This window comes from Podarcis cretensis (assembly GCF_951804945.1).
Source record: "Podarcis cretensis genome assembly, chromosome: 3".
Taxonomy (NCBI): domain Eukaryota; kingdom Metazoa; phylum Chordata; class Lepidosauria; order Squamata; family Lacertidae; genus Podarcis; species Podarcis cretensis.
This window is the reverse complement of record NC_137172.1, coordinates 19,867,454-19,893,041: the sequence shown is the minus strand read 5'-3', so window position 1 is coordinate 19,893,041 and position 25,588 is coordinate 19,867,454. Positions and strand designations below refer to the sequence as shown.

The 25,588-nt window shown below is 44.9% G+C and overlaps 1 protein-coding gene across 1 annotated transcript in view; it reads right to left on the bottom strand.

Moving 5' to 3' along the window:
* Positions 1-14,304: 14,304 nt before the first annotated feature.
* The window catches only part of LOC307211644 (cullin-9-like), a 58,391-nt gene continuing 47,107 nt past the window's right edge, over positions 14,305-25,588 (bottom strand). The window contains exons 31-41 of the mRNA XM_079968369.1: positions 25,006-25,369; positions 23,989-24,129; positions 21,487-21,651; positions 21,216-21,379; positions 20,465-20,558; positions 19,898-19,972; positions 19,409-19,519; positions 18,493-18,610; positions 17,497-17,630; positions 17,276-17,367; positions 14,305-15,805 (exon numbers count right to left, since the gene is read on the bottom strand). Coding sequence (XP_079824495.1) covers positions 15,598-15,805; positions 17,276-17,367; positions 17,497-17,630; positions 18,493-18,610; positions 19,409-19,519; positions 19,898-19,972; positions 20,465-20,558; positions 21,216-21,379; positions 21,487-21,651; positions 23,989-24,129; positions 25,006-25,369 — 1,666 coding nt within the window. The 3' untranslated portion in view covers positions 14,305-15,597. The remainder of the gene's footprint in view (positions 15,806-17,275; positions 17,368-17,496; positions 17,631-18,492; positions 18,611-19,408; positions 19,520-19,897; positions 19,973-20,464; positions 20,559-21,215; positions 21,380-21,486; positions 21,652-23,988; positions 24,130-25,005; positions 25,370-25,588) is intronic.

The following is a 25,588-nucleotide window of genomic DNA, read 5'->3' as shown; positions in this document are numbered from 1 at the left end:
TGCACATGGTACTGCCTTAAAACAGGCATCATTCAACATTTATCTGGTGTATCTTTGTCTATTGGGTTGTTGATCGATCTCCCTCTGCTTGCTCTGCATACCAAACCAGAACACCTTCAGTTAGACAAAAAGTAGTATAGCGATTGCACCATGGAAATGCCAGCTGAAACTAAATAAACCAGTACTAACAAGGCATGACTGACCTAGTATTCATGAACTGCAGCAGATTCAAATGACCACTTTTAGAGCTTATTTTCAATCTGTGCCTAGAGCTGTCAATCTGTGGATTTTTTAAAAAAATGCCTGCTGGAGGGAGAGGTCCATAGATAGACCAGGACAAGTTGAGTGGTTGGGAATAGAGCCTGGAGGGTTTTGGTGGTAAGATCAGGATGTTGGAGACAGTTGAAAACAATTCTCCTCTGCTTCAAAATACCAAGTTCATATGATTGGTACAAAGAGCCAGGCACTGAGGCCAGAAGCATAAAGAGATGTAACAGTTTAGCAGTGCACCTTCCAAACAGATAAATTTCTGGGCTGTGTTAAAAATACCGTAACCACAGGAAGAAACAACTATGATATATTATTTCCACTCTTTATCTGTAAAGTAAGGAGGAATTCTCATCCAACACAGGACATTCATTTGTAGATAACATGGTTAATGTTTTAAACACACTCTTTTTTATTTAGCATGAAAATCAATGGTGATTTTTTAATGTAAAAGAAGAAAATTCCATGAAGCACTGTTGCTGCAGATTTAGGGCCTTTTCAACTAACCTGTAGTGAAAGCCAGGATAAGGACTCCTACTAGCGCAACAGGGTTTTCTCCCCCTCTGCTACACCTGTGCATCCCCCAAACTTACTTTGGAGGGTCAGAAGAACCCCCAGAACAGGACATAGGGGAGATCATTCCATCAAGCAAGTAGAAATGTTTGTGCTGACAGAATAATCTTCTAAAATCTATGCTGAATTCTACCCTGTCATTGAGTCCCTGGAGGGAATAGTCAGACACGGAAGGGGAATAGGAGGACCTCAGAAAATTGGAGCTGAAGGACCCTGGAGAACTTCATAGTGGAATGAGGGAAGTAGAACTGGGACCCCAAGAAGTGTCTGATCCCAGGAAGGGACCTAGAAGCTTAGGGAATCTGGAACCAGGATAGGGACCAAGTAAGTTGTTAGAAAAACGTAATACCCCTATGACATTGGACACTGCAACTTTAACACATCCTCTTGTCAGTGAGGAGCCTCCCGCTTCTGAGGAGACAACTGAGAGTACGTTTTGGTGCTTCCATCAACATGGAGTCACCAGAGCAAACAAATCTCACGGAGACTAACTCACTCAAGAGAGTTCATTTGCTTGCCCAGTCTTGGACCCCAGCCACTTGCCACACAAATAGCTGTGCCTACCTCACACTTCAAAAGGAAGGTGCTTGTTGAAGCAACATCTTAGCTTGCATTCAGGAATGTATCTGAACCTCTTATGAACCTGCTGAACCTTGTAACCTGTAGTGTGCCTATCTGATTGAGCATTAAAGTATTTGGCAAAACAAGAGCTGAGAGTTCGAGTGCTTTGTCTGGCAGTGAGAACCAGGACAAACCCTCAGAAGACAACAGCAAAGGTTTAACTAAAAAAGTGAAAATTTTAACAAACTGAGCTAAATTGGGTTGTGGAAAAGTAAACACTTTCCTCTCCCCTAACAATAATGCAGATTTCAAGCCTTGCATCTCAGGAAATAAAGAGAGAGCCAAGAATTTCTAATAGGAACAAATTGGACTTCTTCAAAATCCTGCCTTATAGGAAGTTCAAAGAAGACTAACCAGGTGGCCTGTTTGCCTGCTCAGCCAGGTGCTATCCCTTGATGGGGAACTTCAAGGAACCTGCTCTCCCTTCTTACGGTTCTTTATCTTTTAACCAGACTTTGACCAAACAACCCTTCAAACAGAGACGCAACTGAAATATAGGACTGTCATATTTAAAATAGGACTTATATTCACATTAATTGGGTACTATTTTTCATTCCCACCACCCCTGAAATAACAAAAACAGTGCTTTTGGGAAGAGATTGATAGTAGCACAAGGAATTTTATTGTGGTTCAATATAAGATTATCTAACTATTTTTAACATACTTGATTGCAATAGTGCTGTGGATCACCTGACTTTAAAGCAGTGCAAAATATTTGAGTTTAAGAGTCATCTGAAATACAACAAAAATGCTGACACTTTTGGCATATTAGGAACCACCAACATTTTCACTTTTTGGAATTAATTATCTTTACCTCCAAATGTCTGTAAAAAATAAAAATAAAAATTTCCTTACCCATGTGCAGGGGAAAAAAAGGTTTTACTTACACCTCAAAAAAAGTATAAAACTTCCTGAAATATCTCAGTCTTCAACACTAGAAGGTCTGATGCATAACTCCCACCTAGTACATGCAATGAGATTATACACATCCCTGAAAAGAGTATAACCCTATTCTGGTTTCCCAAGTGAATACTATTTAAAAAATATAAAAGAAGACATTTAAAAGCTTTGGACAAGTGACTCACCAAAAAGCCGCCATCAATCAGCAGCATCAGAAATACAGGAAGAAGTGCAAGCACACTGATTGCAGTGGCCACAAAATGTATGAGCACTTAAAATAGCATTTTAAAAGTATTTCACAACTACTGTCTATGAATAGCCACAGCTGGCATATCGGCTGCAACTGGGGGGGAGCACTCTTAGTCACTGAGAATACCTCTCCCTCAAGTGATCATGATGGATCCAAGAGTACTCCCAAGCTATTCATCTGCACCTTCAGGTAGAGTGCAACCTGTTAATCTCCTGAATTTGGAAACCACTCACACATAGAGCTTGTGTTACTAGGATTCAGCTTCAATTTACTGGCCCTCATGTAGCCCTTACCAACTCCAGACATTAGTCCAGGATTTGCACACTTTCTCTAAAGTCATATGTTACAGAAAAGTAGAGTCAAGTGTCATCAGCATACTGGTGACATCTAGGTCCAAATCTGCTAATGACCACTCTCAATGGCTTCAAATAGATGTTAAAAAGCACTGGGAACAATATAGTATCCTAAGTGACGTCACAGTCACAGTATGTCTTCCCTGCGGACTGATCACTAGGGAAATCACTCAGCAAAACTGGGATCAGACTAATCTACTTCCACATCCTGTTCTCACAGTAGCCAATCAATTGTCTATGAGAAGCTTGCAAGCAGAACAGGAGCACACCAGCAATCTCTCCACTAGAGATTCTCAGCAACTGATATTCAAAGACATACTTCCTCCAACAGTGGAGACAGAACATAGCCTTATCCTGCATGAAGTTGTCTAATCCTCTTTTAAAGTCATCCAACTGATGGCAATCAGATCTTGTGGGAACTAATTCTGCTGTTTAACTATGTGCTGTCTGAAGAAGGACTTCCTTATGTCTATCCTAAATCTTCCGGCATTCAGCTTAATGGGGTGGTCTGGGTTCTAGCACAATCAGAGAGAGAAACATTTCTCTAGCCTTCACACCATGCATAATCTTATACACCTCTGTCATATTCCCTCTAAATGTGGTTACCTTTCCTCATAGGAGAGCTGGTCCACCCTCTTGATTGCCCCTTTTTCAAGCTCTACAATATCCTTTTGATGGGCGGTGACCAGAATTGTTCAAAATATTCAAAGTATGGATGCACCAGAGCTGTAGAATGGTACTATGATATTGGCAGCTTTATTTTCAATTCCTTTCCTGATTTTCCAAACATGGGATTCATGCTTTTCACTGCTGCTGCCATGGTCAGATCACTTCCTGGTGCAACTGGACTTCTCTGCGACCCTTCCCCTCTGCAGGGAGGTGGGACCAATTCGGATGGTCCGCCCCCGCCACTTAATGGATCCAAATGGTTTCCAGAGAGTGGTAGGGGATGCTTTATCCCATGTTGATGGCCTTTCAGCTGATTCCCTGGTGGCCCGCTGGAATGCGGAGTTAACCAGGGCTATCTACTGTGTGGCTCCGAAGCGCCCTCTCCGATTGCATGGAGCCCGGGCAGCCCCATGGTTTTCTTCGGAGCTGAGGGCAATGAAACAAACGCTGAGACAGCTAGAGCGTCGGTGGCAGAAAACTCACTCCGAATCTGACCGGACACAGGTTAGAGCTCAACATCGAGCCTACCAAGTGGCGATAGCGACGGTGAAGAAGACTTTCTTCACCACCTCTATTGCATCTGCAGAAAATAGTAGCAGGAGACTCTTTCAGGTGGTTCGCAATTTAACGGAACCACCTTTACCACCGGGGCCTTGTAAAGACCCCAAGATCTCCTGCAACGATTTTGCAAAGTTTTTTGCAGATAAAATCACTCATATTCGGAAGGAACTAGACACCACCGTGGGAGCAGGGCTGGGGTGGGAGAGTGCTGGAGCTCTGTCTGGTCAAGTTGCATGGAATCAATTTCAATCCGTTACCCCCGAGGATGTGGACAGGCTGCTTGGATGCGTGAAACCAACCACCTGTCTCCTTGATCCTTGCCCATCCTGGCTAATAAAAGCAAGCCGGGAAGGACAAGACAGAAGTACTGTTTTTGGGGGACAGGGGGCAGGCTGGTGTGGAGGACTCCCTGGTCCTGAATAGGGTAACTGTGCCCCTGAAGGACCAGGTGCGCAGCCTGGGAGTCATTTTGGACTCACAGCTGTCCATGGAGGCGCAGGTCAATTCTGTATCCAGGGCAGCTGTCTACCAACTCCACCTGGTACGCAGGCTGAGACCCTACCTGCCTGCGGACTGTCTCGCCAGAGTGGTGCATGCTCTAGTTATCTCCCGCTTGGACTACTGCAATGCGCTCTACGTGGGGCTACCTTTGAAGGTGACTCGGAAACTACAACTAATCCAGAATGCGGCAGCTAGACTGGTGACTGGGGTCGGCCACCGAGACCACATAACACCGGTCTTGAAAGACCTACATTGGCTCCCAGTACGTTTCCGAGCACAATTCAAAGTGCTGGTGTTGACCTTTAAAGCCCTAAACGGCCTCGGCCCAGTATACCTGAAGGAGCGTCTCCACCCCCATCGTTCTGCCCGGACACTGAGGTCCAGCGCCGAGGGCCTTCTGGTGGCTCCCTCATTGCGAGAAGCAAAGCTACAGGGAACCAGGCAGAGGGCCTTCTCGGTAGTGGCACCCACCCTGTGGAACACCCTCCCACCAGATGTCAAAGCGATAAATGACTACCTGACATTCAGAAGACATCTTAAGGCAGCCCTGTTCAGGGAAGTTTTTAATCTGTGATATTTTCGTGTATTTTTGGTTTCTATGGAAGCCGCCCAGAGTGGCTGGGGAAACCCAGCCAGATGGGCGGGGTACAAATAATAAATTATTATTATTATTATTATTATTATTATTATTATTATTAGTGAGATATCCACCACAACCCCAAGGTCTCCTTCCCAGTCAATGTCAGTTCAGACCTCTTCAGCATATGTGAAATTAGGATGTTTTGCCCCAATGTGCATCACTTTACACTTGCTTACATCGAATCACATTTTAATGTTAAGTCACCCAGATTGAAGAGATCCTTTTTGAACTCCTTGCAATCCCTCTTCTTTTTAACCACTCTGAACAATTTGGTATCATCAGTAAAACTTGGCTACCTCACTGCTCACCCAATATTTTATGAAACAGCTATAAAGTACAGGATTCAGTACCAATCCTTGGGGATTACCGCTTCTTACATCCCTTCATTTATCCCTACTCTCTGCTTCATGTTCCTAAACCAGTGCCTGCTAAGCTTGTTCAAGAGTCGTTGGCAAAGTGCTTTATCAAAAGCTTTTGAAAGTCCAAGTACACAAAGTTGACTGGTCACCTCTTTAAGCTTATTGACACTCTCAAAGAACTTTAAAAGGGTATTGAGACAGAACTTGTCCTTGCAGACATTATGCTGGTTCTGCTTCAGTAAGACTTGTTCTTCTATACGCTTGGTAATACTTTTGTTAATAATGCTTTCCAGTAGTTTTCCCCAAACAGGCATTAGGCTAACTGGCCTAGGATCCATTTTTTAAAACTGTTGTTACATTAGCCACTTTTCAGTCCTTAGATATATAGGCTGCTCTTAGGAACAATTTACATATTTTATTAGAAGATCAGCAATTTCACATCTGAGTTCTTTAAGAACTCTCAGGTGGATACCATCCAGGTCCAGACCTGGTGATTTGTGATACCCAAAACAATAATTCAAATGCCCCAATATCTTAAGACTGTCAGTGGCTAGAAGAGGTCAGAATGGCAAGAAAATACAGTGTCCTAGGTTGCTGAAATTTCCTTGATCAATCAGGTCTGACATTAAAAAATACAGGGCTAGATGGACAATGGGTATGACAAGTGATATTCTTAGTCACCAGATAACTAAGTTATGTCATGAGATATCTAGATCCAACAACAAAGGCCAACATTTAACCCAAAATAATGTCTAGTGGGAAAGTATGAACTTCAAAGCTCAGGAAGTGGCTACAATATGTACTGATATAATCTCATTTGGCATACCATGTGGTGTCCTATTTGGAAGATGTGACAAATGAGAAAGCACTGAAATGAGAGCTATAAGAATAACAACCTTAGAAAGCCTGCCATTATATAACAAACTAGATTATCATATGAAAGAAGTGAGGCATTTGATCTACTGGAGGACAAGAAGTGTAATGGTTTAAAGTACAAAACTGATCCAGAATAGGGGGGAAAAACCTTCACATTTTCAAGAGAAAGATATCAATCCAAAAGGACGAAGAAGCTGTTAATTCCCCATCCTTAAGATTTTGTTCCCAAAAAAACAAAGGTTTGTTTTCTTCATGACTATTTCAAGTTTGACATGCAATAATAAGAATAACCAAAAATATTATAACTTGGGAAAATTCATTACCCATGCTACTCTTATTGCCTACTGTTACAGGCTACACACCTTAACCCACTTAGTCTTCAAAGCAATGTCACCCCAGCCAACTACCTGGTCACCTGAGATTACTGCCTGACTGCCACAGAGCTTTTGTGCTGTTAGCATACCATAGGGAATCTTAATTCAAACTGAGCTTCTCCATTCTGCTCAAGCTCAGCTCAGCCAATTTTGTCACCTTCTCTCAAACCAGTCTGTGCATCTTCTGCCATACCCTTTCTTTCTTACGTTTGGACTTTTCTGCCCCTTCATTGCCATTTAACACTCCCACCTCCATTTTCACTACTAACCTCAACCTTTTATCAAGCCCTGCCTGCCTAATGTAAACCTCCAAGCTATTTTTTCATAAAATTTATATGCTTCACTGTAAAAAAAAAAAAGTTTGCAAAAAGATAGAACAAGAAAATCAAGGAAAAATCACAACAATACTTTAAAACATACAAAAAGTTACAATACTAAAACAGATTGGAATTCTCATCAACTTTCAAATCACCTGGGTAGGCTTAGAGAGCTGTTATTCCTGTTCACAGGTCTTCTTGCACACGTCAAAGGTTACCAACTCATGACCCTCTTTAACATGTGCCTCTTTACCTCAGTCATAGGGCAGTTGGTTTTCTGAACACAATGCTAACCACGCCTACTCAGAGTATGTCTTCCTGAGGTAAATGGGCCTTACTTCCAAGTATGTAGGCTCAGGACTGCGGCCTCAAGACTTAATGGGGTAACTGTGCCCCTGAATGGGGTAACTGTGCCCCTGAAGGACCAGGTGCGCAGCCTGGGAGTCATTTTGGACTCACAGCTGTCCATGGAGGCACAGGTCAAATCTGTGTCCAGGGCAGCTGTTTACCAGCTCCATCTGGTACGTAGGCTGAGACCCTATCTGCCTGCAGACTGTCTCGCCAGAGTGGTGCATGCTCTGATTATCTCCCGCTTGGACTACTGCAATGCACTCTACGTGGGGCTACCTTGGAAGGTGACTCGGAAACTACAACTAATCCAGAATGCGGCAGCTAGACTGGTGACTGGGAGCAGCCGCCGAGACCATATAACACCGGTCTTGAAAGACCTACATTGGCTCCCAGTATGTTTCCGAGCACAATTCAAAGTGTTGGTGCTGACCTTTAAAGCCCTAAACGGCCTCGGTCCAGTATACCTGAAGGAGCGTCTCCACCCCCATCATTCTGCCCGGACGCTGAGGTCCAGCGCCGAGGGCCTTCTGGCGATTCCCTCATTGCGAGAAGCAAAGCTACAGGGAACCAGGCAGAGGGCCTTCTCGGTAGTGGCGCCCGCCCTGTGGAACGCCCTTCCAGCAGATGTCAAAGCGATAAACAACTACCTGACATTCAGAAGACATCTTAAGGCAGCCCTGTTCAGGGAAGTTTTTAACGTGTGATTTTACTGTATTTTTGGTTTTTATGGAAGCCGCCCAGAGTGGCTGGGAAGGCCCAGCCAGATGGGCGGGATATAAATAATAAATTAATTATTATTATTATTATTATTATTATAGTCTTATGGGGGTACACACACCCTGTTTGACAGTTACGCGTATTACTTCCGTGTCTGCGGATTTCAAGTCAGTCCTGCTGGGGTGGGTCTGGGCTTTGGGCCTGGCAAGTCCTGCCCTGACGGCCTCGCCACCCGCTGTAGTGGAACATGTACCCTGCTCCCATGGGCCCACAGGAAACCGAAGCTCGCCGTGGCCAGCTCCCTCCACGCCCATATTAACCAGCATCTCAAAAAAAAAAGGAAATAAAAATGAAATGCCCAACTGCACCCCTCGCCGCTGTCCCCAAGGACAGTCCCGCAGCCCAGAGGAGCCTCTCCCACGAGGCAGCTCGACGCCAAGCCCCAACCCCGCCTCACACTCCGCCCCGCCCCCGCGCGCCTCGCAAGGTAGGCGCGCGAGGCCCTCGAAGTCCCGCCCCCTCCTCCCCCCTCCGCCTGCACTGCAGCTCGTTCAAACTCGGCCGCCCGTTGCCCAACGCCCACAGGGGTGGGCTCCTCCTGCTCGCCACTGGCCGAACGCCCCGTCAATCCCCACCGGCCCCCTTCGCCTTGAGGGCATCCTGGGAGCTCGAAAGGCGGTGTGTGTCCCCTCTTCCCCCCCCCGAGGAAGAACTACAACTCCCACAATGCACCGCCGGGCCACACTGGATCTTGTAAGGGGGTTCGGGCTGGGCCGTGTCACCCCCCCCCCCCCCACACACACACTAGGACACCCCACCTTCTCCCCCCCCCGCAAAGTGGTCCGGTTATAGCGCGGGGCGGGGGCGCCCCCCCTCGCCTCAGCCCGCCCCTCCCTCGCGCGCTCACCTGGTCCCTGCCGCAGCCGTTGGTGAGGGCGGCGCATCCCCCCCTCCCCGCCCGCTGCTCTCCGTCAGGCAGTCAGTGCGGCAGCGCCGTCTGCGCGCGGCTCCCTGCCGTGCGCGGGACCGCCTGAGGCTGCTCCTGTTCCTGTGGGAGGGGGTCGCCCGGGGAGCATCGTCGTCCCCCCTCCCGCACCGGCCTCGGGATGGGTCCGCGGCGGCGGCGGCGGCGCTGGTGGCGGGGATTCGCCCACAATGCACCGCGCGCCTCAGCATCAGCATCAGCCTGACATCAGCTCCAGCCTCCGCAGCGCCGCCCCGCCCCGCCCTGCCGGCTTGCACCGGGACTTCAGGTGCTGGAGGGGAGAGGGGGCACGCCGCCGTCGCCGCCACCCCACCTACCCACCCCTCCGCCTTGCTGTCCTGGCCGCCGCCACAGATGAGGCTGCAAGCTCCCTCGGCCAGCCTTAGTGCAGAAGGCCGGCCATGCCTCAGCCTTGTTCTTCTTGCAGCGGGAGTCTCCTCCCTGCGCTTCCAAGTTCTCCTAGAGATAATGCTGCAATAGCCCGGTGGCGCTGACATGGGGTGGCGTGACACCGCCGGGCACCTCGCAGCACTTCGCCAGCCTGACCCTAGACGTTTTGCTGCCGGAGGAAGCTTCGGAGCACACGAGTCCTGTGCTGTCTGCTCATTGAAGGGTGGTATATAAAATTAATTAATTAAGCAAACAATGTAGAAGATCATAGGAAATGGAAAAGTTATTCCATTTTGGCTTGAAAGTTGAGGAAGATAAGGTGGTCCCTGGTTCCCCAGGCATTTCTGGAGCTGAAAGTGAAATTCTGCTGTGCAGTACTGTACCCTTAGAATCATAGAACTGTAGATCTGGAACAGACTATGAGGGTCATCTAGTCCAACTCCCTGCAACGCAGGAATCTTTTGCCCAACATGGGGCTCGAACCCACAATCCTGATTGAGCTATTTGGTGCTGCACGTATGTCATGTATGTGATATTTAGATTGCCTTTTTGCTAAATGCAGTCAAAGCAGTGTAGAAAAACATTAAAATGTACTATGAAATAGCAGCAATAAATACTGAAGAAGCAGAACAAATTAAAAGCATTTGAAAAGTACAGGAAACTTAGTTTTATGGTTTGTGCCTGCATGTACCGGTAAATAATGAAGGGCATGATGGACCTGCCTGGGAAGTTGATTCCAAAGCTGCATTGTCACTATGGAGAATGACCTAATTTGGGTTCTTCAAGGGATTTCACTTCTATAGGGAGTGCACTGCACTCTGACAAATCTTAAAGCGAGGTTCATAGGGAGGGGACCATGGAAGGGAGGGAGCTATGTTACTGTGTATTAATAAAAATGAATCATATTCATCTTCCACCCTGGGACCCATGAGAAACTGCCATATCAAGAAAAATAAGTTTTGTTTCCTGTAGAGGAATAGTTCAGATTTTGCACAGTCCTAAATTATATGAAGAAAGCAAAGTGCCCCTGAGCATGTACTAATGAGAAATATGTTACAGAACTATTCGGTAGGACATATGCTAACTGCAATAATAATAATAATAATAATAATAATAATAATAATAATAATAATAATAGCAAATGACGTATTGTGGCTGTCCTGTTTGCTCTCTTCACTAATTTCACAAACCCCAAGACATTTCTTATCATCCTCTGGCTGAGTGTACAACATTCCCCTTTTCTACTTGCCTTGGTCTGCTTGCTAACTTGAGACTTCCCTTTGCTCTTCTCTCCATCCACTCAAGTTGGAACTCAATTAGATTACTACATAATACCAGCAGGTGCTGCAACTCTCTCAACAATTTGACTTCACCCCTCCCCCTGAGACAGAGGGATGCCAACAATTTAAAAATGCTGAAACCAGCAAAATAGCATGATATCTGTGCTGGCTGTTAGAAACAATTTTAAAGCTCCGAGAGGTAGTAGCTAGGGCTAGCAGGAGCCTTTGGACTTTGCCGACCACCCTTGCCCAGCACTTCATAATATCATGCCTCACCAAACAGCACCCTTATCAGTAGAAAGCAGGAAAATGAGAGATGATCCTTACCTCCTGAAACCAATGCAGGTGTGAAACACTAAGGACTTGTCTACTAACCCACAGCGGGTGGCGCTCTGGGTTAAACCACAGAGCCTAGGGCTTGCTGATCAGAAGGTCGGTGGTTCAAATCCCCGTGACAGGGTGAGCTCCTGTTGCTCGGTCCCTGCTCCTGCCAACCTAGCAGTTCGAAAGCACGTCAAAGTGTAAGTAGATAAATAGGTACCACTCCGGTGGGAAGGTAAACAGCGTTTCCGTGCGCTGCTCTGGTTCGCCAGAAGCGGCTTAGTCATGCTGCCACATGACCCGGAAGCTGTATACCGGCTCCCTTGGCCAATAAAGCGAGATGAGCGCCGCAACCCGAGTCATCTGTCCCTGGACCTATCGGTCAAGGGTCCCTTTACCTTTACTCTTCCACTTGTCCCATGCCAGGAAAGCACGGGCTCAAGCAGTGCTTGCATTTGACCAACTGCTTTCCACTGGAAAACCCACTCTTTAGGGTTAAATCAGAACAAACAGCAATCAGCAGAAAACCCAATTCCAGTTTGCCCCAATTCAGCACTAAACTGTGGGTTTTCCCAGGTGAAAGCAGCAGGGCAAACAGAAGCATGGAAAAGCCCTTATTCTCCCTTCAGAGCCTCTCCCCACATCCCTTGCAGAGCACATAATCAAAATTCTCTGTGTAGCCATCCATTCACTCATCTGAAATTTACAAGTATGTTCAGTTTATAAACTAATTCGAAGATGCATTGTCTCCTTTTCTTGAGACAGAGATGACGTATGATTCAAATTTTCCAGCAGGAACAAGCAAAAGGTTTGCTTGTGAGCAAAGAGAGCGCATTCTTATTCTTTATGTATCATGAGGGAAGTCTAGTGACTGTACAGACATTTGTGCAGCCACCCTGGAAATGCCAGTTGGCTACTGAAAAGCAGAAAGAAAAATGAAAAGCAACTGGAAATGAATAATAATAAAAAATGAAGTGAAGCAATCAGCCTGGTATCATCCACATTGATTGCATAATGAAGAGCCAAGATCAGTTAAACGTTCCAAGCGATTCAATTTTCATTTCATAGCAACTCTCAATTGGGAATTTGGTTATCCAATATAATAATGAATCCCAAATCCGTAACTTAAAAGGGTAGGAAGCAACTGAAGCAGGGACCTCTTCAAAAACCTGTCGGGTGGACAAGCAAAAAGGAGAACTATGTTGCTCTTTTGCTCCAATCTGTATAGTGCTCTCCAGTAACTCTCCACTGTCTACTATTTTGTTCAAGCCTTTCCTGATTAGTTTCGACCACAAAGTAACTATGCTTGAATTATGTTTCAAACTTGGCTGCTATCTTCTCAGGATGGGATCTATCAGTCACTTCTGTTTCTGTAATAATAATAATAATAATAATAATAATAATAATAATAATAATAAAATTTATTTATATCCCGCCCTCCCCAGCCGAAACCGGGCTCAGGGCGGCTAACAACACTGAAGTAGTGCAACATTATAAAAACATTATAAAAATTAATTAAAATCAAAATTGATGGCAACCATAAACTAAAGTTTTGTAAAGATTGCCAAAGGAGGGAGTCAGGCTGCACCCTGACCAAAGGCCTGGCGGAACAGCTCTGCCTTGCAGGCCCTGCGGAAAGATGTCAAGTCCTGCAGGGCCCTAGTCTCTTGTGACAGAGCATTCCACCAGGTTGGAGCCGCAGCCGAAAAAGCCCTGGCTCTAGTTGAGGCCAGCCTAACCTCTCTGTGGCCTGGGACCTTCAAGATGTTTTTATTTGAAGACCGTAAGTTCCTCTGTGGGGCATACCAGGAGAGGCGGTCCCGTAGGTACGAGGGTCCTATGTGCAAAATTGCACCAACTGCTTGCAAGGCCTGTGTCTCGAGTCTTTCTCTCTCTCTCCCCCCCCACCCCGCCATGTCTGATTTTTGTTCAGGGTTAGGATGCCAGTTGTAGTGGGCCTTTTGAAACAGTCCAAAGCCATGGACCTCCGGCATGACTCATCCACTCTCCATTTCTCCAAAGAATGTGTGTATGTGCATTGGCAGGTAGAAAGCCAAGGCTGCATTAAGTAGCAAGGCAATAGAGCAGTAGTGAATTGTGGTAGCGGTGGATCTCTCTCCAAACTTGGATTTCTCTGCACATTTTGATCTCTCTTAACCTCTAAAACCAGGTTACTGTACTTAGTAGTAATAGTTTATGATGCACCAGCACATCTTAACTTTATGTATATAATGTATCTGGATCATCTTGTGTCTTGAGGCAATAAAACACTTTACACGGGAATGTGTGGGCAAGGAGTTTTCTTCACATTCAACTCTGGAAAGGCAGACAATTGGAAAAGGAGAAGACTATGATGCTTTGCTGGACACTTCTACTGGTCACATTGGTATAGGTGTGATATCAAAACACTATCAACTTCACACTTTGACACTCATCCCTCTCCAGCCCAGTATTTATTGGTATTCCTTTATATTCAGCACCCTATACATATAACTTTTCTGATTTATTTTGAAAGTTTGTTTCTCCCATCATTCATACTTCAAATCCACGTACAGCTAAATTTCATGGAGGCAGATATTTGTACCCCTGCAGTGCTTCGCCATGGACAGGCCCTTAGGAACTGAACATTAGTACACCAGTCACAGAGACAGGGGAATAGATAGGGTGATGAGTGAGGCTGGTGGCAAGGTTAATTAATTCTGGAACTATGGGGCACGGAAAAGCAAGAAGCAAACACTGCATTAAAAAAACCCAAAACCTTGTACTAAAAAGCCCGCTCACGTGACTGAGACTACTGCACAAATGTGACTGAGACTAATTGACAAATGTTTGGAGTTTTGATTTTTTTAAAATAAAAAACACCCTTGATGTTACCAATGAGACACAGGGATTCACCTGCAGCAGCACTGCATTTCTGCTAACCTCTATTTTAGCCATAAGCAACAGGAATTGGGAAAGTGTGGGAAGCAGGATAGAGAACCACACTAAAAAGATGGTAATAAAAGAAAAAAACTGTTTATTACATAAACAGGTGGTGTATAATCTTGTTGTTTCAGGATTCTTTTTGATTTTCAAGAAAAGATAAAGCATAATAATCTGAACAATTTCAGCTTCTTCATATATATATATGTGTATATATATATATATATTTATTATATATATATGAACCCTCTGAACCTCTACATCCTGCAGAATTCCTATCTGAAGGAAGAGAAGACGATTCCAATGACAAAGGAACAAAAAAAAAAACCCCACAGAAAACTGACCTCTCAACGAAAGAGGTACACTCAAAACCATGTCCATTCAAGAATGCTGGCAACCCACAGAACTACCTGTCAGACTCAGAGCAGGGCACTTGAGCTCTATTTCAAAAAAATTCTTTAACTATTTCACCAGCTCTCATCTCCAAACACACCCAATGACCTAAATTACCTTCTCTCTAGTTAGAACATTCCTCCCTGGTCACTCAATCCAGCAGAGAGCTTTTCGCTGCAAAGGAGTGAACAACTCCGCCCCTAGTTTTCAGACGTGTGCTAGAACAGAAATGAGAATCGCCTTGGCAGACAGAGGCCCTTAAGAAATATTTTGTGCGTGCCTGTGTGGTGGGTGCACATTCCATGTCTTTACCCCACAGGGAACATCACTACTGAGAACCAAAAGCCACCGGGCTAAAAAGCTGGCACTCAAGGCTGTGTCACTACGATTCCTGGGCCATTCGCCATCGTCAGGCTAGATTATGAAATCAAGTAGGTTTTGCCAAGGCTGGATTCCTGGGTGATAGCAGCAAGTGTGGAAATAAGATACAGGAAATACAGGCAAGAGTGGTGTGTAACTTTTCACATGGACATAAATGGCATGTGGTGTGCCCTGAATCTCTCATGGTTGAAGCCTGTAATGGGACGAGATAATGGCTGGACCTGTTGCTAGATTGGTACTTGGGTTTCATTCCCCAAAGAAGAGCATGGGAAAAAAGCTCACAGATGACAAAGAACACACCCTCCCCACCACCGCTTGTGCCAAGAGCTGATGAAGTTCCTATGTAACCGGGCACAGCAGCCCTGCAAGTTGTACCAAGAGAGTCACAACCAGCCGTCTCAAAGAGGAAAGCACCCTTTTGTTGTAAACTACCATACAAACTCCCGCCTGACTGAAATCTAGTTCTCCTTGCTGTCCTTGGACTATGACAGAAGCAGAGCAGAGAGTGCAGCCGGGACAAGGCTGTCTGAGTGACAGGCAATGTTTTACTCCAGGATTCTCTGGTGTGAATTTGGGGTGCCAGGAGGCCAACTCTACTAATAAGCGTCGTCAAAAAAGAAAGAATCCCTCTCCAGATTCTCCGATTCATCATCATAAGAAATATTGTCATCATCGAGATCTTCGTCATCATACTCCTCCTGCCACTCGGGGACGTATTCTTCGTCTTCGTCTTCGTCGTCATCCTCTTCCTCTTTGCCACCATCATCTGTGTCGGCTGAATCGGATGCCTCGTCGAAAACAAGCCTAGGTGGAAACAAACCCTTGTAGTCAGTGCACCTTGCACATTTTTAACCAACAACCACGAGAAACGCTATAAACACAACAGAAGATTGCCTAAGACCTAACAGAACTCAACTACTGTTGGGAGTTTCAGGGAAACGTGATTGGACTTCTGAACATCTGGCAATCCTGGGTGAGGACCGCTACCACCGTTCCAGCAATAACTGGATAAATTGTGTATTTATATCATTGTAATTGCTGCTTCTGCTTTGTTTTTATCTGCACCTTGTATTCTTTGTTTATGACTGTATTTCTTGGTTTTAATTTACATTCTTGTACCCCACCCTGGTATCGTACTTTGAAGGAGAGTGGGTTTAAAGTATTGTAATTTTTAAAAAATACATACAATATTACTACTGCTAATACCTCAGGGGATGGCACATTCAGAGTCTTAACTTGCTCACAAGAGCCCCTCACCTGGTCCATCAGGCCACAGGTTAAGAGTAGCCCAAATGACAACCTGTCTTGCTCACTGTGCAAAAAGAAAATTAAAGTGTGCAGGAAGAAAAGGGCGTGTTAAATTGTTCAGTCTCCTGTATGCTCAGATTAGGCAGTAACTCTAGATATGTTGTACCTCACTAAGAATGCAAAACTTACATTTTGTCTAAAATGTGTAACCTGTTATTAGAATGGGAAACAAAAGACGAGCTAGTTAAGGCTTCAATGACATACTGGGCAATAAATACAGGACACAACATAGATTTTAACCTCTGGGAGAAACTTTGGAAAAGCGACTTGAAATTGACAGCATGTGATTCTTTGAAAGAGAATTATTTGCAAATGATCCAAATATGGTATCTAACTCCGAGTAGGCTTGCTAAGTATTACAAGACAGAATCAGATAAGTGCTGGAAGTGTAAAGAGGTGGAGGGAATGTTCTTTCATATGTGGTGGACATGTAAAAAGGTAAAAGAGTACTGGGAAATGATTTATAATGAACTTGGGGGGGGGGTGTTTAAAATTACTTTCCCCCAAAAACCAGAGTCCTTTTTGCTGGAGATAACTCAGACTAAAATCCCCAGGTGTCAGAAAAGGTGATTTATGTATGCAACAACTGCAACCTGTGTTATGTTTGCCCCAAAAATGGAAAGTGAGGTCCCAACTAAAGAAGATGGGCAACTTAAGTTGAAAATGCTGGCAGCATTAAGATGAATTCAACAGAGTAAATAATTTTTGATGGATGTAATAGTGGAAAACCGATTGGAACAGTTACTGTAAAATATGCGGGGATGTAAGATATGCAGAATGAACCATGGAAGGAGAAGAAGGGAAGTCATTCGATATGTTAAAGTATGTAACATGTTTATCTGAAATTGTAAAACAGAAAATTTAATAAAACTGAGAGAGAAAGAGAGAGGGGGAGGGAGGGAGGGAGAGAATGCAAAACCCACCATCTAGTCCTACTGCCCATGTCACCCCTGCAAGAAAACTCACTCTTTATAAGTAGGCGTGGCATTAGGCACATTGGATAACTTCATCTCCCTCTGTTCAGAGCCTTGTCGGGTTTGGAATCCCACACGGAAGTCCTGTCAGGATATAATGAAAGGTCAGAAAATGTCACTGGCAGCCCCTCCGAAACAAACTGCACCACAGCATTTTCCATTCTGCTACACTGCTGGACAGAACACATTCCTGGTCAAGTTAATAGCTGTTACCTGTGTGGCATGCTGCAGAATTGCTAGGAGTCGTTCTTGGATCCTGCGCACCAGCTCTAGACCTGTATTAAAATGCTCGGCTTTGAGCAGCCGAATCGAAGAGGCAAGATCCTGGCACTGCAGCAACATCTCTTCTGAAATACAAGGATCAAAACAACGTGAGCCTTCAGGCTGCAGGCTGAGAAGCAGCAACCGAAAGGGTAGACCTGACTCAGCTAATCCATCCTACAAAGTTGCAGGCAGCTAGAGAACTTTCATTCTGCCTCACTTGAATTTTAGATCGGAAGGGGAATGGGGAAAATATAGGTGGAGATTCCTTTTTATTCCAGTTTTTCTGGTTTGGATACTGAGCATTTATTCATATGCATACAGAAAGGCACTCAAACTGTGTTGTTTTTTTAATAGTATTTGTCCACTCTTCTCATTTTGCCTGTTATAGTAAAACTAGAGGGGGGTTTAGTGGGGAAAGGGACTGATGAAGGAATGGGGCAGGAGTCACTATGCCTACAACCTAGCCCCACATCTAGACAAGGATATGACACACCTACTTGAATTCTGTGCCCTGGGGCAGAAGGCCACAGCTGGCACCTCTGAACACAGAGGAAAGGAGGAAGAGACACATATTGTTCTGGTCCCAAGCACTTCTTTTAACTACTTTTCATAGATACACTACTTAATTATTGCTTATCAGACTGATGGGGGGTGAATTAAATACAGGGCAAAAGTCTGGGCAGGCCCAAGTGTCATGACAGAACTAACAGCATGGATTGTGTGTTATTATAGCTTTGATTTTATTTTTTAAAATTACATAAGCTTTTAGTCATATTTAGAAGAATCATGGAGTGAAAGTCAGGCATCTGGATGAGAGCTACCCAGGTGGTTGCAATGAGGAAATGCTCTCTTGCCTTTCCTGATAATCTACCATTGTTTGAACCTGTATTTGAAGTCAATAGCAGCCATCATCTTGCGAACACGGTCCCATTCACTTCTACTCACCCAAAAGGATTTGCAGAGCATTGGTGTGCAGCTCCAGGTTCTCTGATTGTTGCTCCATGATGTCAATCTTTTCAGTGTCCTGGTTATAGTAGCTGTACACACAAGAGTAAGCCAGCACCTGAGAGAGAGCACAAAACACCACATTTACATAGATATTACAGGCAGCTGGTTTTCTCCCTCCACTTTCCAGGCACAGCTTCCTAATGGCACTTTTCCTGCTCTGTGCTATTTCTGGCATAGTTATGGCTAGAACGGAGCCTCCATTTCTGGGCACATGTCTAGAACAGCATAGGCAACTCAGGAAACAATCTGGAGCTATCAAGATCGTAAATCAAAGCAATAACTAAACCTTTATCCACACAAGGACCTTGGTTGAAAGCCAGGACAGATTCCAAGAGCCTCTGGGAGACATCTGAAATACGCCTTCTGCACTGTAAGAATCAGTGCAGGTATAGCGCTAAAATATTAAATACTGCATGGCTTCAAGAAGAAAATATTTGTCTCAAATGGATGCACTGACCAGGGCTTCACCATTTTTACTAGCCTTGCTGGCCAAGCCAAAAACTAGAGTCACCAGATGCCACCAGAATTTCCCAAAGGAAGAGTGGGAATAGCATGCGGTGTTGGGCTGCCAGCACCTTTGGACAGCAGTCCTTATTTCCACCCACGACCCTGAATAATAAATCTTCTAAGACTTTGCTGCGCTCAGGCACTCGCCTCTCCTATCCCTCCAAAATCCAGTCCTTCCATTGATCTGAATGTTGTGGATCCTCTTGGGGTTGTATTTTCTTAATGAGTTTAAACTCTATTGCAGAAAGAGGACGAAGGAACTGCAGAAGAAGAAAGTCGGATAGAAGAGCGGCAGACATGCATCCATGTGTGTCCCTCCTCCTCTTTCTCAGATTAATGCACTTACTTTCCGCGCTTGTTCCAGCATTTTGCAGGTGTCAATGACAAATGTCAAGGACCGAATCTGTGGCACATCACTGACAGTGGAAACCCTATTTCGCAAGTTCATGGCAAATTCCTGCAATGAAAAGGAAGTCTCAGCAATCCTGTCTATTCAGGAAGAACCCTTCTTATCTGCAGACATGAGCCCAGTCTTCCTCTCAAGGCACTGATTTACAACCAAACTATTACGGCCACCAATCCTGTTTCTTCACAGGAAGCAATCTTTTGGACTAGAGATGTTAGATTTGGCAAGCTGGCCAAGTATTACTATTCCAGACAGGCAGACACAAATTCTGTGCGACAGAAGCCCAAGTGGTTTTCATGGCCAATTTCTACCACTAATACTAGAACCAGTTGCCTATGAAGTATTCTTGGATGGTAAAACTTGATGAAGAGCAGACACCGGGGCTGGATTATGTTCCTTGTCCCCGAAGTACAGGGGAGCGATCCTCACCCTTGCTTGATGATGGAAGGTACACCTTTCATTATAGTCTTGGAAACGCTTCTCCTGCCGAGCTGCTTTGCTCACCTGAGGGAGGGAAGCAGGAAATAAGTTACCTGGAGTTATTATTATTTATTAAATTTCTAAATCACCCTTCATCAAGAGGATCACAGGGCTGTTTACAATATAACACAAATACACAACGCAGTAACAAAACAAGACCCCTCAACAGTTTAAAAGGCAGATTGTTTGATTAACCAAAGGCCTGGGAGGAATATTTCTGCCTGACACCTAAATATTTGTAATGAAGGCTCCCTGCTGGGAGCATTCCACAAACGGGGAGCCACCAAAGAAAAGTCCCATTCTCGTGTTGCCACCCTCCGGACCTCTTGTGGAGGAGGCACACAAAGAAGGGCCTCACATGATGATCACAGGGTCCGGGCCGGTTTGAAAGGAGACAAGGCGGTCCTTAATGTTGGATTTTAAATTGTTGTAACCTTAGGGTTAAGGGCAAGTGATGAATTTAAACAAATAAATAACGCAGCACCAGACACAAAGTATGCCCTGTACTAAACTCACCATAGCGGAACAATTGTAATAGTCCTTGTGGGTTGGTTTCCAAGGCTTCAGGCAGCGCCAGCAAAATCCATGGTTACATTTGGCACAAGTCATACTGCGTAGAACAGAAACAATTCCAGTTAGTTCAAGCATAAGGTGTGGCCAGAAAATTAATTCCTGGTGGCCAGATCAGGCCGCCTTCTTGGTCTGCCTTCTCTTCCTTGGCTGCACTGGGATCGCTGTGCGGGGTTAAGTAAGCTTGGCTGTGAATCCTGGAAGACCTACTCCCAGCCTTGCAGAGCCTTCCCACATGACCTGGGAGGGGAGGGCCATGGATGACTCCAGCTCCAAAAGTTGAGGCTGCTAAACAGACTCTTGGGCTGGGTTATTGTTTAGGGCATTTTGTTGTGTGTGGGGTTGCTGCTGTTACCGATATTAAATTTCTGTATCTTTATTTCGTTTATACCTTCCCCATACGATTTATGTGGAAATTGTTCTGTTTGGTTGTGTATTTTTTGATGTTTTATTTATTCTTTGCGACTATTTTTGTTCTTGCAATTATGTAGGGGCTATTTTCATGTTAAAACCACGCTCAAGGCAGCTTACAACTATGGAAAGGTAGCATACAAATAAAAGTATGCATGTTATGTACAACTAAGGCGGCATCAGACAAGAAGCCAAAGAAAGTTTGGGGACACCTCCCATGCAATCCAAGTTTGTATCATTCTTCTGCCCTCTAACTAAATAAGCTAATAAACAAAAAGGCACTCACTGCAGACAGCCCTCATTTTTCTCTATTTGAGCTTGGCAGCTCGGGCAGCGCTTGGAGATGAGTTTGGCTAGGTGCTTGCTTTGGGCTTCCACGGTCATCCCTTCATAAAACCCACCGTCATCCATCCACTGGGACATATGGCTGCAGCTGGCGGGATAGTGAGCCTGCAAGGAATTACAGAGCCCAAGCTGACTTGGGAGGGCAAAAAACCCAGGATAAAAGTCCTGTGAGGAGACAGGTGCACTTCCTCCATGGTTCATCTCAGCCTTACCTCTGGGAAATTGCAGTTGAAGCAGGAGATCCAAGAGCACTTTGAGCAGGCTTCTCCACAGCCAAGACCTTCCTTGCAGAGGATCTGATCGCAACCTTGGGGGTTGGTGCACCAGGTCAGGTTTGAGCAGCATTCAACATAACCCCTCAGGAGCGCTTTCTCATACTGCAGAAAAGAAACACACAAGTGGCAGTTCTGGAGATCTTGTGCAATTAGCAGTTAAAAAAAGGTAAAGGGACCCCTGACTATTAGGTCCAGTCATGGACGTCTCTGGGGTTGCAGCGCTCATCTCGCTTTATTGTCCGAGGGAGCTGGAGTACAGCTTCCGGGTCATGTGGCCAGCATGACTAAGCCACTTCTGGCGAGCCAGAGCAGCACACAGAAACGCCGTTTACCTTCCCGCCGGAGCGGTACCTATTTATCTACTTGCACTTTGATGGGCTTTTGAACTGCTAGGTTGGCAGGAGCAGGGACCAAGCAACGGGAGCTGATCCCGTCAAAGGGATTCAAACCGCAAGGGATTCTAATCGGCAAGTCCTAGGCTCTGTGGTTTAATCCACAGCGCCACGGTGATTAATCTCATGCCAGATTTAGAGCAACTTTCTGGGACTATGAACTGCTGACCAAAAAAATACAAAGTGATCTTCAGTTTTTCCTCAGACTTTCAAAGGATAAGGGATAATCGCCACCTTTAAAAAGAATGTGTTACCTAGGTTTCTCAGTTTAATCATAATAGTCCAATTGCTACAGGAGGCGTTAGTGTCATGGCAAAAGTATTAATTAATATTAGACAGAACAATAAGCCGCTCAGAATATCTACTATGGTCTTAAGGAAAGGCTAACCCTTCTGAATTTTGCAATGTACTATTATGCTTCTCAGCTAAACACTGTAAGAAGCTTGGTCGTCTTCTGAAGAAGTTAAAAACTGAGCAGAAGGATTTTTGATTCAGTTAAAGTAATTGACATTATTCTAACGTGATCATAGGCTTCAACTCATTATTGAAGAACAGGAAGGTGTCACTCTTAGGATTTCTTGAACTGTATCTCCAGTTTCAACAAAAATATTCTATACCCTGAAGGATAGCTGAGGTGAAGACCACCAAAGACTTCCTTCAGAAGATAGCTTCTGTCCAACATACGGTAATTCCAAGGTTTTAGTTTGAGATGTGTATTGGCCAATAAATGCTGAAGATGCAAGATGTTCTATCAACCTGAGTTAATCAGGTATATGAGTACAAAAACTTAAATGTGATCTCCTTGATGTATCATAGGATTATGTGTATTCTAAAACTCCATGATCACATAATGCAAGTCCAAAAACAGATACTGGACTGGGTATGCTGAAAATCTCAGCTTTAGTGTTTTTTTCCAAAATGTTTCAAGCACTTAAAGAGCTTGAGAGTGTGGAGGGCTCCGCGATGCCTAGTGACCTAGCAGAACTGAAAAAAGGAAGTGTGCTCAGCACAATTTCCAGTGATCAGGAGGTGGGGCTTCCAAACATCCCTCCTGATGAGCACAATCAGAATAGTACAGTACAAGCAAATATGGCAATCTGCAGAATTTGTTTTTTAAAAAATCAGATTCACATATTCTTAGAGCACACACACACACAAAATTAATGATGCAGAAGTCGGATGCAACCCTATTCATGAACCTGAAGAAAGTGAAACACAACTTATCCCAGTTCCCTACTAAAGTGGAAAAAGGCATTCACTAAGTCAGTCCATGAGTCCTGTACAGTAGAACCTCGAGTTGCGGACGTAATCTGTCCCAGAGGCACGTCCGCAACTTGAAGCGTTCGCATTCAGAAGTGCTGCGTCTGTGCACGCGCGCAGTGCAGCGCAATTTAGCGCTTCTGTGCATGTGTGAGCAGCGAACCCAGAAGTAACCCATTCTGGTACTTCCGGGTTGCTGTGGGACACAACTTGAAAAGATGTAACCTGAAGCGGACGCAACATGAGGTCTGACTGTACACAGGATCTAACAAACAGGTGCCTGCAGGGCAGACAGCTCAAAACGTCTCAAGCAAATGAGATACAGTGGTACCTTGGGTTACATATGCTTCAGGTTACATACGCTTCAGGTTACAGACTCCCCTAACCCAGAAATAGTACCTCGGGTTAAGAACTTTGCTTCAGGATGAGAACAGAAATTGTGCTCTTGCGGCGCGGCGGTAGCAGGAGGCCCCATTAGCTAAAGTGGTGCTTCAGGTTAAGAAAAGTTTCAGGTTAAGAACGGACCTCTGGAACGAATTAAGTACTTAACCTCAGGTACCACTGTATTCTACAAGATGGACAACAGAGAAATCTTAGCAAGCAATATGCTGAGTAACCGGAGAGTTAGCATAGCTGGAATTAAATGGATTAACAGCTTGACCTATTACTCAGATCCCAGGCTATAGGACACAACAGGTGTTCTCTCATAAGGAAAAGATGAAGCTCTCGCCTAGTGTGTAGAAAGTTTTGATAGATTGAGCTTGCGCGTCAGAACCCCTGTGCCTACCTTGGCAATGACCTCCTTGGAGGAAATAATAGAGCGGATAAAAGCAGTAGTCGGCTGCGCAGGGCAGTCAGAGATGGGACATGTACAATTCAGAATCAGGTTCTGTTCAATCCGAGTTGTCAAGTATTCATTCCAGCAGGACTAATTGAAGAAGAAAAAACGAGAGGGAAGAAAACATGGGATCTAGAGATCTGCAGTGTTAACAACACAGGCAGCAGTGCTCCAAGTCGCCCACAAGGGGGAGTGTTTTGGAAATTTACACCACAACCGAAAGGACTACAGTGGTGCCTTGGTTCTCAAACGCCGAAAACCCGGAATTAAGTGTTCCGGTTTCTGAATGTTTTTCGGAAGCTGAACATCTGATGCGGCTGTTGGCTATTTTTTCTGGGGCACCTGCACCAATCAGAAGCTGCGCCTTTGTTTTCGAACATTTCGGAAGTCAAACGGACTTCTGGAACGGATTAAGTTTGGTGCTTTTGTTTTTGCTATTTATTTTGTGTTTTTGTGGCTTTTTCAGTTAATTTGTTTTTGTGACTGTGTGGAACCCAGTTCAGCTACTGATTGACTGATTGTGTGACTGCGGAAATGGATAAAAGCCCCTCATCCAAACAATGACTATCATCAGTGCAGGTAAGCGGGGGAAATTAATTTTAATTTTTATCATCTACAATACTGTCTTATTTATTTTATAGTACAGTACATTGATTATTGCTTTCATTCTATGGATCAATGGTCTCGTCAGATAGTCGCTGTTTTAGGGGTTGTTTTTAAAAGCCTGGAGCGGATTAATCCGTTTTGCATTACTTTCTATGGGTAAGCGTGCCTTGGTTTTGGAATGCTTTGGTTTTGGAACGGACTTCCGGAACGGATTAAGTTTGAGACCAAGGTACCACTGTAATGGGAGAAGGATGGGACACCCAATGTCAAAAAGCAACGATATTCTATATTCTAAGACAAGAATGGCAAGAATGCAAGCAGATACCTGCCGTCAGGAGAGTAAGGGAAGCCGAACCTCACCTTGCAGCAGTAGTGCATGCAGCAGAGAACAGGTGGGTTGTCATCTTGACTCAGCAGATTCACGCAGACTGGACAGTGAGTGACAGGGCTCGAGGGCTCCTGGGGGTTTCGCACTTGCATCCCTGAGGAGAATAGGAGCACCTCTGGATCCTCTGTGTAGCGCTGAATCAGAACATCCACGTTCCATTTACAGTGTATAAGCAGGTGCTGGGCGACATCTGCCGTCACGCTAAGGGTATCTGAGACCCTCTGCACCGTCTGGTTCATCAGCACCCCAACTTCGTCTTGGCTCATTGTGCGCCCCATGGGAAGCAGGACCGTCTCCATAAGAACTTGTTCTGTGCCAAGGCCAAAGGCATCCAACCTGAAGGCAAGAACGGCCATATCACAACTAGTAGTACGACTCATGCAACACATTGGCAACTAATATACACACAATAATTACCAGAATAATTATACATTCTTTATCAATCTTCTGAGAGAAATACAAAACCTTATGCAAAGCCACAGAGACTTGCAAACTACCCAACCTAAGATGAACTTATAATAAAGTCTAATTTCAATGGATTTTTCAAATGCTTAA